The following is a 14,482-nucleotide window of genomic DNA, read 5'->3' as shown; positions in this document are numbered from 1 at the left end:
GTCATAAGCTGAACGAAATAATCTTGCGACAGCCAAGAGCAAGATACATTTTATGTAATCGGCCAGAAGGAGTTTCAGAAGGCATCACACGGGTAAAGCTTGGATTTTACTCCCCTCAGTCTGTCTGTATCTGTTTGTCTCTGCACCATATTACCAAAACAGTCCGCTCAGTCAGTCTGTATGTGTCTGTCTCTCCACCAAATAACGGAAACTATCCGCTCAGTCTGTCTGTATCTGTTTGTCTCTGTCTCTCCACCGGATTACGGAAACAGTAATCAAAGGACTGATGAAAGGTTACTCTATTTAATGTACGTCTGACCTCGAATGAGGAAAACAGTAATGGCAGAATAATTACAAAAGTCTTTAGGTTACTTCATTCTGTATCCATCTGTTCGCAAGATTGGAAAAAAAAAAAAATGGTATGAAAGTTTATGGATTACCGGCACCCTAATCTGAAGCTGTCTGCCTGTCCCTGTCTCTATCTGTCTGTCCACAATATTAAAGAAAAACATACGAGAAAATTATTTCAACTTGTCGATATGTTCCTGTCGCCCCATGGATGATGATTAATTTTTTATGAACATACATCCCAGGACATACAGACAATTAATTATAACCTTAACTAAATATCATCTCTGGCACACACTCCACTCTGCCTCCTTCTCACTTCTTAGTACGAAAGAACTTGCCAAATAATTATGCAAGTCACTGCTCTCTCGTGTAACATGTGCCGACTCTGTCTCTATTATTATACACCCGTCTTACTGCCAAACGGTTCGTCGATCTATACTGTCCTTCCATCCTTCCTTCCTTCCTCTCTCTTCATCCCCCTTTGTCTCCCTTTTCCCGTTTCACTGCCTCACATTCGACTCTTCATATCCATTCTCTCCCCTGCATTCCACACTCCCTCATCTGCTCCTGTTCTGTCCAGCTCCCTTCCGTACTCTGTGGTTTATTCAACCCAACTTTCTCTCATCTGTCTTACAGCTCAACACCACGACATATATGATACTTCCTCCTCTCTCTTCGCATCCTCTGCCCCTTCCCAATTTTCTTTTCTCCATCTTCCCATCATCTTTGGTTAAGTTCTACCACCTATTACAGTTTCTTTAATCACTTTGGCCCTCAGCGTCACCACAGCAACTCTCCCTCTCTCTCTCTCTCTTTCTCTCTCTCTCTCTTTCTCTCTCTCTCTCTCTCTCTCTCTCTCTCTCTCTCTCTCTCTCTCTCTCTCTCATTACATCCACACACGTTAACTCTCACTTAACACAATGCAGTACAAGTTTCTTCACATCTCTCTCTCTCTCTCTCTCTCTCTTTCTCTCTCTCTCCATATATATATATATAGGTATATCTTTAAGGAGATGACACAAACGGATGCGGCGTCGGAAGACAAAGAGAAATGAAAGACTTGCAATTAAGGTTAAAATAATCAGAGATGCAAATGAGGCTGGCGAAAGAAAGAGAAGAAAATTAAGTACTAAAGTATGATGAAGGAAAAAGGAATAAGCTAAAATAAAGTAGTGAAATAAATGAGAGGAGAGGGAAAGGAGTTTGGAAAGAGGAGCAAAATAGGAGAAATGGAAAGACTGGAGAGCAATTGGGAGGACGGAAATAAAAAAAGTGGGTGATGTTGGTAAAAGCAAAACAGGAACGTGGAAAATGGGAAAAAAATTGTGTGAATACAAACATAAAAGTGAGGAAATGAGAGAGAGAGAGAGAGAGAGAGAGACAGACAGACAGACAGACAGACAGATAAACAGAAATATAAAACTACTAAAAACAGTGAAGAAAGGGAGAAAACAAACCAAGAAATTAAAAGGAAAAATAGAAAACGTGAAGGAAAGATATGGAGAACACAAATAAACGAGGGAGGACAGGAGGAGGAAAGAGAATTGGTCTGAGAGAATAATAGTGACGACCACGGGGGTCAGAGGAACGGGGAGAGAGAGAGAGAGAGAGAGAGAGAGAGAGAGAGAGAGAGAGAGATACAGGAAATTAAAGGGGGAAGCGAAAGAAAGAATAGAAAGATTAGAGAAAGAAGTACAAGATGAAAGGATTAAGATAGGGGAGAAAGCCACAAAGGAGATATAGGGAAAAGGATTACCACAACAGCCAAAGCGAACAAGGAAAATGCCTGAGTGAAAAAAGAAAGTGGTGTGAATGAAAACGGAAAACACGTAAGAGAACAGGAAAATCCATGAGAAAGGGGAATACGTAAGAGGAAAAGGATCAGTGTAAAGTTTGTGTACGAGAAGGTGGTAGTATTTATGAGAAATAGCTATGTGTAGGTGAAAAGGAAAATGAGTAAGTAAATAACGGAATGCGGGGGCACTGAAATGCAGAGTGATGAGAATAATAATAATAATAATAATAAGAGAGAGAAAGAGAGAGAGAAGGTGAACAGGAAAACAGAAATGCTCAGGAGAATACTGAACAAGAAAAAAAAAGAAAAAGAAAAACGCATACGAAGCACTCAGAGCATAGCCTGAGCACTGCAATCCAAGTAACAGCTGCATCATTTGCCTCGTTCTGTGACCTTGACCCTTGACCTACTACTCGTATAACTGACTTATTTTTTCCTTGCCAGACCCTTAACCCTTCTTCCAAGTTTTGATTCAGATCGGATCAGAACAGTTAACCTGACCTTGAAGAGGGAACCTGACCTTTGATCTCTTTTTCTCAAACTCGAATAATGTCATTCTTGCCTGACATTGTATACTCCCTCCCCCCCCCCTTTTTTTTTAATCAGATCATAAGTGTTTGAGTTAAAATGACGAACTTCTGACTTTGTTATGTGGCCTTTTTTCCTGAGTGTTCTCATGATCAAATTACTTCATCCCTACCTGACCTTCACCCTTCCACCAAGTTTGGTTTGAAATGAGTTAAAACTGTCTGGGTTGACCTTGCCTTGACCTTTTAACAACACACCAGCCATCTGGATGATCCTCAACACCTCCTCCGAGTCCGGTTAAAACCGAATCAAAACTACTTGAATTACATCGTTTTCACACACACACACACACACACACACAAATCCAGCGCTGAAATGCCTTCGCTGCGCTAGCACAGGTGAAAAAATATGTAGCTAATAACGAAAGTGGTGAGAGGAACGTGGGAATTTCCCTCGTAACCAAGTGCAGACGACAGCAGAAAAAATGAGGAAAAGGAAACATTATCATCACGATTATCATTATCATCATCACACCACCATCACCCCACCACCACCACCACCACCACCATCATCATCATTATCATCATCATCATCATCATCATCATCATCATCATCGTCGTCGTCGTCGTCGTCTTGTGAGTTAAGAAAACGATCATATAATAAAAGGGAAACGAGGAGGAAGATGAGAAGACATAAAACTGCGACAAAAAGAAAATTTGAGAAAAACCGAGGAAAACATAAAAATTCCTGTAAAATGGAGAGACGAGAGAATGATTTAGGAGTCTGTTAATGGAAGAGAGAGAGAGAGAGAGAGAGAGAGAGAGAGAGAACGGTATCATCATCATCATCATCATCATCACCATCTTCACAACCATGACCATCAATGCAACCATGCAAAGAGCAACCTAACCTTATGATTTGAACAGGCCAAGGAAACCGCTGCGGCCGCGCTGCCACCACCCAGTATCATCATCATCATCAAAAACCCTAATGTTTCGAGTTACGACAAACAAGAATACTAGAGAGAAATGATAATATGTCGAAGGAAGAGGAATTGATTTAGCAGTGTGTGAAAGGGCAGGTGTAAGACGGATGTGCTATGGTCCTCCAAGATAAACTAGGGTGACAGTGAGGGATTGGTGAGGGTGTCAAGGTGTTGGAAGGGGAAGGGTGGATGGGCGGGGAAGAGAAGAGTTCGGTGAGAGTGGAGGGAAAGAGTGTTCGTGGGATGTGGGTAAGAGTGAATAGGGTGTAGGTGAGTGAACGGTGTGTGGGTGAGAGTGAATGGGATGGGGGTGAGGGTGAATGGGGTGTAGGTGAGGGTGAATGGGGTGTGGGTGAGGGTGAATGCAGCGCGGATGAGGGTGAACGGGGTGTGGGTGAGAGTGAATGGGGTGTGTGTGTGTGAGGGGTGAATGAGATGTAAAGAGGGAGAGAGTGAAAAGTGGGTGAGTTAGTAGTCTGATGTGGGTGAATGTGGATGGGATGTGGGTGAAGGCGAACTGCGTGCAGAGGGAAAGAGTGGGGTGTGGATGTGGGTAGGTGAGGTGTGTGTGAAAGAAGTGAACAGAATGAGAGGATGGCGGTGGGGACGTAGAGAGATGGATGGCTGCGACTGACGAAAGAGGGGTGAGTGAAAATGGATGAAGTGTTTAGAAGACTGGGGAGGTTATTCGTCACTTAAGTCTCACACACATACACACACACACACACACACACACACACACACACACACACACAAAGCACAGAATCTTCATTTCATATGCAGGAGGATTGAGCCAACACGACAATCCTAAAAAAAAAAAAAAAAAAAAAAAAAGTTCCATCATGAGCGCATTCAATATAACAATGACAGACAACATAAAGAAAAACGAAATGAAAAAACGAATATAGTAAAAATGTAAAACGACAAAGGAATAAGGAAGATAAGGAGAAAGTGAGAAAAAGAAAAAATTAATCTGAGACTACAATAATTCTCCCCATAACAAGACATACCCCCAAAGAAGCTCCCTAGGGCGTTACTGGCGGGTCCTCACCGGGTTCTGATATTTATGGTCTGATCTCCCTGACTGTTAATGGGTGACTAGGTATGACGGTGTGTGTGTGTGTGTGTGTGTGTGTGTGTGTGTGTGTGTGTGTGTGTGAGAAGGAAAGCTATTTTAGGAACGGGCAAACTGGAGAAATAAGACAGGTCCAGCAAGAGAATGGAAGAGGGAAGAAGGGAAACAAAGAGAGCGTGAGTGAAAAATAAGAGAGGGGCGTCGAGATTGAGAGGGAGAGATATGAAGAGAGAGAACAAAGAAGAAGAATGGGAAGGTTGAAAAAATAAAAGCGAGTGAGCGGGAGAATTTTTGAAAGTGAGTGAGTGAGTGAGGGATGTGGTGCTTACGACGAAAACATGAAAAGATGTGAGGATCCCCAAGAAAGGAAATTGAAAGATTGATGGATTAGATGAAGAGGAGATGGAAGGTAATACTGAGAGAGAGAGAGAGAGAGAGAGAGAGAGAGAGAGAGAGAGAGAGAGACTGTGTGCGTTCAGGTCAAGCGTACATCAGTTTGTGTAAGCGTAAGTTTGTTTGCGGACGCGCGCCTGTGGGTTTATGTATGTTTGTGCTCATGTATACAGTAAATTTTGTGCGTACCTGTGCGGGCGTTGGTGTGTGTGTGTGTGTGTGTGTGTGTGTGTGTGTGTGTGTTCTCTCTCTCTCTCTCTCTCTCTCTCTCTCTCTCTCTCTCTCTCTCTCTCTCTCTCTCTCTCTCTCTCTCTGTATCCTGGGCATTACCGAATAATAACGGGATTTGCGTTGTGTCACGTCCTGAAAAATGGACCCCAGTGAGTGCGGTTGGTGAAGCGGAATTCTCTCTCTCTCTCACTCTCTCTCTCTCTCTCTCTCTCTCTCTCTCACACACACACACACAACTTTGTGTGAAGGAAATTTTTAATCTGACTTTTCTTTGATTTGTGGTTTTAAGAATTTTTTTTTATACCCAGTACGGCTTTTATATTTATTTTTCACGATAATCATTTTATGCAAGTTAGAAAAGACTTCCAGTTACAGAAACCCTTCATTTTCAATACTTCCCCCACCTAATGCTTAATGAAATAGCTTGAAGATTACATGAAGAAACTAAGCCTGATCGTGTGAAAGTAGGAAGAATATGATGATAAGTGTCATGGTATGCAAGGGGTTAATGTTGACGGCCTGCAAGCCCTTCCTTCTGTGAGGTCTCTCATAAGTTTAAAAAAAAAATGTAGCCGGACTATATGTTGTATTCTATCGATGGGGTTAAGACAGAACTTTTAATCCATCTTTCATATTTAGGAGTAATAATATTTACACACCTACAGACTAAAAAATACACAAATATACATGCACACACATGAACGCAGGCACCCAAGCAGGCCTTCACACACGCATGCAACTCTCTCTCTCTCTCTCTCTCTCTCTCCCTCTCTCTCTCTCCCGAGTGGGTGACGAGAACACACTCATTAGTCCACGTAACAAGCAAATGTGTCACCGTGTTTGGCCAATTTCTCACACCTAACAAGACCAACAACTTCACTGACAAGGGAGGCCACACTACTCGCCCACTCTCTCTCTCAGCTCACTTTCACATTTACACTTGACTTCTAGCTTAGCCAAGTTTTTAATTTTCTCATGGCCATTAACTCACTCCCACTCTGTTTCTCATTTTTTAATTCACTCTCATCTATTCTCTCCTACTTTCTCACTTATTCTTTCCCGTTCTCTTGCCTATTCATTCAGTCTTTCATTGAATATCTTGCTCTCTCTTTTAACCATAATCCCTGACTTTTTCACTCACTCACTCTCACCTGTTTTCTTGCTTACCCTCAAACTTTCATTCTCTCATAATCATTCATACTTACTCATTTTCTGGTCCCTACTTGACCCTCACGCATTGAGTATCATTTTCCTATAGCTTTTCACACTTTTTCTCATTACTTCGATCTCGTTCTCACCTTGTTTTCTTGCTCATGGTCCCTCATTCATCTTCTTAGGGTGCGGCCTCACTTGCACCAAACGTGTTCGACAACAGGACACGAGGCTCAGGGGTCTGTGCATTGTTCAGATTCGTATACTACAGCGGCTCTAATCTGGTGCATCGTTTCATCTTGTCGATCACATGTCTCGAGTAGGTGTGGCCATCTCCCTTACTCACACTCTTATTCATCCTATCAGTTTCTTACTCACCCTCATCGGCTCTCCAACTCACTCGCTCTGTCAGTCTTTCATGAGCTATCTCAGTAATTCGCACACTCGTTTGCTTTCATTTTCTCTCTCGCTCCCACCTCCTCAATCAAGCATCCTCTCCCCTCACTCACTCATTCAGTCTCTCACTTCATCTCTAACTCGCTTGCTCACTCAATCAACCTTTCACCCTGACAATCTCTCTCTCTCTCTCTCTCTCTCTCTCTCTCTCTCTCTCTCTCTCTCTCTCTCTCTCTCTCTCTCTCTCTCTCTCTCATCCAACTTTAATTTACATCCACACACACACACATACACATTAACTCAGCACCTCTAGTAACTTTCTCAGCTGCATAGGTGTGAGAGAGATTGATGTGTTGTATGTTCAGCTCTTCTGTGTTCCGTCGTGTTCTCTGTATTATGCATTCTTCTCTGTTCCATGCACTTCCTTGTGTTCTGTGTTCTCTTGTGTTCTGTATTTTTTTATTATGCTCTGTGTTGTGTTACGTCGTGTTTTACTGTTATATGTCGTGTTCGTTTGTGCTGTGTTCTGCTCCGTGTTCTGCAATATTTCTTTCTTTCTTTTTTCGTGCACTGTTTCTTCCCTGTATTTTGTGTTTGTTCTTTTGCGTTCTCTGTGTTGCGTGTTCTTTGTGCTGTCTGTGCTGTGTTCTTCCTTTACCTTTTTTGCGTTCTTGTTTTCTTCCTTATGTTTTTTCCGTTTTCTGTATTTTTCTGTTTTGCTCTGTTGATGATCTCTGTGTTCTCTCTCTCTTCTGTGCTGATGTTTGAAATAATAAGGTTCTCTCTCTCTCTCTCTCTCTCTCTCTCTCTCTCTCTCTCTCTCTCTCTCTCACCACCCTTCCACACACCCACACCGTTCTTTCTCATCTTTCCATCTCTCACCTCAGTACGAGCCTTCCACTGTCCCCCTCCCCACAACTCCCACTCCCCCTCCCTTCCTCCACTCCAACCCCTCAATTTAGGTGATGGGCCGTCACCTGGAATGACAGCAGGTGGTAATGGGAGGGAGGAGGAGCTGTCTTTCACGAGAGAGATTTCGTTCTTACACTGGACGGCCGTTCATTCTTTTCCAGGGTAAGCTTTCATTCTTTTGCAAGGGGAAGTTTCGTCCTGTTCGCGGGTAAGCTTTCGCTCTTTTTGTCTGAAAGCCTTTTTTTTTTCATATGTAAGTTTTCGTTCTGGTCATGAGTGCGGTAAGCTTTCTTTCTTGTCATGGGTAGTTCTGTTCTTTTCATGAGTAAGCTTTCGTTCTTTTTGCGGGGTTTTCTGTCTCTTAGGGCATTCACATGTGCTCTGGGAGACAAAAATTTTTGAGATTTGTGTTTTCTTTTTATACGGCCCCCTTCTCCATGCTGTGTGTGTGTGTGTGTGTGTGTGTGTGTGTGTGTGTGTGTGTGTGTGTGTGTGTGTGTGTGTGTGTGTGTGTGTGTGTGTGTGTGTGTGTGTGTGTGTGTGTGTGTGTGTGTGTGTGTGTGTGTGTGTGTGTGTGTGTGTGAGAGAGAGAGAGAGAGAGAGAGAGAGTCAATCAAGGAAGTATTCATAGCCAAGGTCAGAACGCTGCTATATATATAACTCATGTAAACTGGTAAATGATCCACAATAACTCAGAAACTCAGTCTTATTATGGCATTTTCTTTTAATTTGTTTATTACGATCTGCCACGGATTCTCGGAAATATTATTAGCATTAGTAAATACTGATATACTACAGCCGTAATTTCCTCGGTAACTATATAACCTGGTGTGGTTATTATTTACCTTCACACACATTAATTCATCAGCACTATTATGTCTGTATGGTATTCTACGCTCAGGTAATTTATACCGCTTCACGTAGGTCTCTCGTACGCAAGGTATTAGTCTATTGTCAGTGCCTCAAAATTAAGAGTTCTCTGAACTCAGACTCTGAAAAATAAGAGGATCTGGCCACTACACTGTCAGTTTGGTGTATTATGAGTAATCTGTGACCTGGAATGGAGAAATATGCATTCTTACCAGATATCCTTCATTCCGTTGATAAGTTGACACCTTTCACATCTTATTTTCGCTTACACCACATATCTTTCAGTTTCGGAGGGAGACGCATTTAGAAACGATTTATGCACAACTTTTAGTAAAAAGAAGTCTTCGACATTGTTCCTACCATCAAACGATATTACTCATTTTTGGAAGCGCCTCCTGCAATGAAGGGGTTAATCTTGTACAAAGCGAGATATCTTCCCAATTTTGTCTACCAACAGGTACTTTATTCAACGGATGAGTGATGAATTAAGAGTTAAATAATATAATATTCCAAACTGTTCTCATCACTTCGTCACTAACCATAAAAGAAATTTAGGATGAACTCAAATTTCTAGGCCAGGCTTAAATGCCTTTATGTTAAGTAAGACTGCAAATATCTCGAGTTACGTTTAGATGGGCTGCATTAAGTCTGTCTTTCTATAACTCTGTGCTGTAAAGGTCCCCACGATCCAGCTCTCCCCCAGAAACTACTCCATTGGTATACTAATAGGTAGGTTAGGTCAGGCTGTGCTGGGTTAGACTAAACCTTGTTAGCTTACATTACATCTGATAGGCTGAGACAGTTTATGCTCGTTAGGTTACAAATGTCCGTCTATAGAAGATCAGCATACATGAAACCGGGTTAGGTCAAATGAGGATACCAGCAGATGTATATTTGTGTGAGGGTTAGCTTAGGCCAGGTTAGTTTACTCAAAGATGGAGTTAGCTTTACCTTAGCATTAATACTGAACAAGCTTTATCAACATAAGTCACCTCCAAAGTCGGTTCTCAGGAATGAATAGGATAGTTTAAATTAAGTTAGGCTGCATCGTCGTGAAGAAGGTAACGTTAGGCCAAGTGAAGTCAGATTCTTTGTCCGTCTGTGAAAGGTCGTTTGGGATGGTGAGTAGGTAAGACCAGGTTTCACTAGGCTACAACAGGATGCGATTAACTACTCCATCCAGCTAAGCACCAGATCTAACGCCCTGTTCTATGGCAGATCCGGTTTTCTAAATGGGCTGATGTGATAGTTTGAACTGTGTCATACTGGAATGGAATAGTGGTTAGGATATACTTGTCTCTTAGATTAGGTGTGTAGGTCAGACCAGGTTAGACTACGCCAGAATGGGATGCGTTTCTCAATTCAAACACTTCATGGGGCCTAACATTCGATTCTCTATATCTGGCTCAAGAACTGCTGGCGGGATAGACGGACTGATTTGTGTGTGTCGGTCTGATGGGTCGTTGAGTAGCCTGGTCAGACTAGGTTAGACTAAGCCACAATGCAATTAGTTTATCTGTACACATCTAACACCTTACACTACCTGGTTTATCTGTTCAAATCTAACGCAGCACATTACCTGGTTCATCTGTTCAACCTAACATAGCGCATGACCTAATAACCTATGTCCCTCAGATCGGGCACCCTGGACCTGCTGGTTGGTGACGCTGCCGTGCTGGACTTCCTTCGAGCCAATGATCCCGGCTGCACTCTGGCCACCAAGGGAGAGGACCTCGTCTCAGACACCTTTGCTGTTGCAATGGGCAAGGGATTTCCGCTCAGGGTTAGTACCATGTTTACTTACTCGCGTTTCCTCTCGGTACCGGTACTGCATTTCCTTCCTCATCGTTCCGCTCAGTACTACGTTTCCTTCCTCATCTTCAAGCTCAAGGTTAGCAGGGCGCTTACTTCCTCAGCTTTAGGGTTAGTACTGCATTTACTTCCTCTCCTTTCAGCTCAGTAGTGTGTTTACGTCTTAATCTTTTGGTTGGGTACTGTTTATAAGTACTCACTTTTCCACTTTGCACTGTGCTTACTTCCTCACTGTGCACATGGGTAAGTGCTGTGTTTAATTCTAAACCTTTGCATGCAAGAGTTGTGGAACATTGCTGTTACCGTATTTCTTCAAGTTTCCGATCAGGGTTAGTACAGTACGTATTTACTTTCTCACCTTTGCACTCAGAACTTTATTGGCTTCCTCACATATTCGTTTAGAGTTAGTAGCGATTATTTCCAGGTATTACCCTAAGTCTTAGGTATTACCACTCAGGGTCAATGCCACGATTAATTCCATTCATTTCTGTTCAGGATCAGTACTGCGTTCATTTCCAAACATAAAGGTTCGGAACCGGCACAGCATACTTCCACATATTACCCTTTTGAGTTAGTACAATGCTTACTTCCACACCTTTGTTATCCTGATGCTAAAGTCTCTCAGAACAGACATTACAGTCAAAGCCTACGGCATAACACGCGGCCTCGAATGGATTAAAGGGTCCGACTCTGTATAATCACATTATATCGTGTGTGTGTGTGTGTGTGTGTGTGTGTGTGTGTGTGTGTGTGTGTGTGTATGTGTGTGTGTGTGTGTTAAGTCAAATAAAGAACAACAACACAAAATTCAATTTTTTCTCTACAACGATGTCTTTTTTCATGTGTTCTTGCAAAAGGCAGGCAATTTTATTCGGCTATGAGAAACTTTTTATAATGGGGATTAGCAATTTCATGTAGTTTTACTTCACCATTCACTACCAGCGGTCCTTCCTAAGTTAAAAAAATATCGTCTGGGGATAGCGAAAATTAAAAATAATGGTCGTCACCGTAGTGAAAAAGTTACGGTAATTACACCGTAGATCGTTATGACTCCCTTAAGCAGAATCAAATACTCGGACGGTAGGAAGAATAAACGATAAGATGACGGAATCGTATATAGGAGTTAATACCAATCAGATCACTATATTAAGGACTTTAAAAAATCAGAACGGTAAAAGCAGGGGAAAATGTGAACAAGAAATCGGCACATGAAAATTAGGACATTAATATTGAGGACATGGTCACAACAGGAATATCAGGAGACGAAAATTAAAACACAGGATATAAGGACACAAAAATCAGAGCACGAGAACCAGAATATGAAAATAAGAACATGAAAGTGATGACAGGAGAGTCGAGACACTCCTAACACGGTATTCTGAGTAATGTCCTCAATGTTAGCCTTCATTCAATCCCCTTGCTTCCCCACCAACGCTCCCAGCCCCTCCCTCCCCTCCCTACACCCGCTCCTGCCCATTCCTTACCTCTCCCTCTTCCCACCAACTCCTTTTCCTCTCCTTCCCCACCCCCCCTCCATTCCCTCCCTCCGCCCAACCGTTTCCTCCCTTCATTACATCAGTTCCTCTCCTCTCTTTACCTCCCTCTCTCTCTCTCTTCTACATCCCCGTTCAAATTTCCCCTCCACTAATCATCTCTCTCTCTCTCTCTCTCTCTCTCTCTCTCTCTCTCTCTCTCTCTCTCTCTCTCTTTCTCTCTCTCTTTCTGTCTTTCTAGCTTTTACCCACTTTCGCATCACGCTTTCTCTTTCTCACTTTCTATTTCCTCCAGTCTTCTCTTCCACTCCCCTCTCATTCCCTCCCCTTCATCAGAACCTCCTGTCTACCTCCCCTCCCCTCTCTCTCTCTCTCTCTCTCTCTCTCTCTCTCTCTCTCTCTCTCTCTCTCTCTCTCTCTCTCTCTTTCTCTCTCTCCCTCCCCTTTCCCGTCTCCTTCATCCATCATCCCCTTAGTCTCCCCCTCTCATTCACATAAGCTCTCTTCCCTTTTACTCAATAAAAATAATCTTATCGCCATTACCCTGCTTCTTCCCTTCCCTCCTCTCCGGCCCTGCAACCAACTACCCGTTCTTCCCGCTTCTCATCAGCTTAACCTTCCTTCCCATCCCACCTCCCCTCCTCTCCGTCCATCCTCGAACCCCTCCAGCTTCTCCCCAGTTGCCTCCCCTCCCTTCCAGTTATCCCCTCCATTCTACCCCTTCTTCACCCCAGCACCTCTCCTCCTTCCCGTACCTATCACCTTACTCCCATGCCTACTCCCTACCTTGGTCTTAATTACCATTTCCCTCCCTCTCCTCTTGTTACAATCATATCCTCACATCCTGTCCCCTTCCACTCTCCCTCCCCCACATACCACCAAATTATTCTCCCTTCCCCTCCCCTCCCCACCTCCTTTCTTTTCTTCCTCACTCCTCCTCCCTTCCTTTCATCTCCTCTCCTTCACGTCTCCTTTACTCCCCCCTACCCATTCTCCTATCTACCATCTTATCCCCTCCCTATCCCCTCCCGCTCCCTTCCTTTCTCCCCTTTCACTCTCCTTCTCCCCCTTCCCTCCCCACCACCTTACTCCCTCACCCTGCCTTCCCCCTAATCCTCCTTTCCTTCTCCCCCACCCCCACCCTAACTACCGCCTCACTCTAATTGCCCAATAAGCCCTGCTCCACCACTGCTGCTGCTCCTGCTTCGCCTAACGAGCCAACAGGCTTCTATGTACTCACACCAGTTTCCACCACCAATTAACCTCATCACTACAAGCCTACCTTAAATTGAATAATATAAGCAAAATAAAACATGTCACAGTCTTCGAGGATATTTTGTGATGATTCTTTTTGACGTCTTCACAACGAAAAGCCTTCTAATTTGCATAAAGTTACCTGGAGATGGCAATAACAAAATATAAAAGACGGTATCGTATTGAAGGAGGACAGTGAAGATTGCTCGTGACTTTTTTAATGTGGAAATCTTCTCCAAGGTTTTATAAAATCTTGTGGAGGTAACAAATACAATGTACAGCAAAATACAGCACCACAATGGGAGGGTTAACTACATCACTTCATTCTAGCTACTATCATACGAATAGGGAGAGATTTCTCGTGCTGAAAAAATGTGAAAAAACAGCCGGAGCTGCTTGAAAACCTCCTATAGACCACACAGCATGGCAAGGTCTAATGAGAATACAGTAACCCCACAAAACTACATTTCCCGAGAAGCGGCTACACAGTATTTTTTAGTCAACTTCTAGGATTATCACAGTGCCTGGCAAACCCTCCATCTTCACAACATGTCAAATGTACAAACTTCACTAAAGTTCCAACATATAATTATATGGTAGTATTTATTTTTCAAAGAATTTATTTAACATTCATTCAAGCATAAACACTACCGGGTCCGATGTCGCAAGTCCAAACAGGAATAACTAGAATATGACAAGTAATTAAAGATGGCAAACACAGGGTGAAATAACTAGTGTTGACACGGCAAAGCATTGTAACAAGGACGGACATATTCACACAGGAGTACCTAGGGATGGGAGAGTGGTAATGAGTAATAAAACAAAGGCCATGGTGACGCGGAACCAAGGACATGGGAAATCAGGGAAGAGACCCAAAACATCAGGATGGGCGAGGAATTTACCGGCGGGTCTGAAGGCAGTATAAATAGGCTTACGTTATTATTTGGCAATTAAAGAGAAAAATATACAAATAAAAGGGATGGCTAAATCAAATGCTGTAATTCGATAACATGTTGGTTTCGAAACACTTGTGAGTTTAGTTGCTCTGTTCACTGATATCTCTATGTAATCAAAACATGCTTCATAAATAGGTATTATTTTTTATGTTACGTATTTTCCTCCCAAATTCCTCTCGGTTCTTTTCTCTCTGTACCCCTTTCACACCCTTCCTGTTAACGTATCCCTTCCTCATGCTCTAATCCCTCCCACCTCCTGCACTCCTTTCCTCCGTGCGC

At 42.9% G+C, this 14,482-nt stretch overlaps 1 protein-coding gene across 1 annotated transcript in view; it reads left to right on the top strand.

Annotated features, from left to right (window-relative positions):
• The window catches only part of LOC145412583 (uncharacterized), a 449,765-nt gene that overhangs the window by 395,810 nt on the left and 39,473 nt on the right, over nt 1-14,482 (top strand). Inside the window, exon 8 of the mRNA XM_080282490.1 lies at nt 10,324-10,471. Coding sequence (XP_080138616.1) covers nt 10,324-10,471 — 148 coding nt within the window. The remainder of the gene's footprint in view (nt 1-10,323; nt 10,472-14,482) is intronic.

This window comes from Coenobita brevimanus, chromosome 93 (genome assembly GCF_032717465.1).
Source record: "Coenobita brevimanus isolate Jiangsu-jjx chromosome 93, ASM3271746v2, whole genome shotgun sequence".
Taxonomy (NCBI): domain Eukaryota; kingdom Metazoa; phylum Arthropoda; class Malacostraca; order Decapoda; family Coenobitidae; genus Coenobita; species Coenobita brevimanus.
This window is presented reverse-complemented; position numbering and strand designations above follow the sequence as displayed.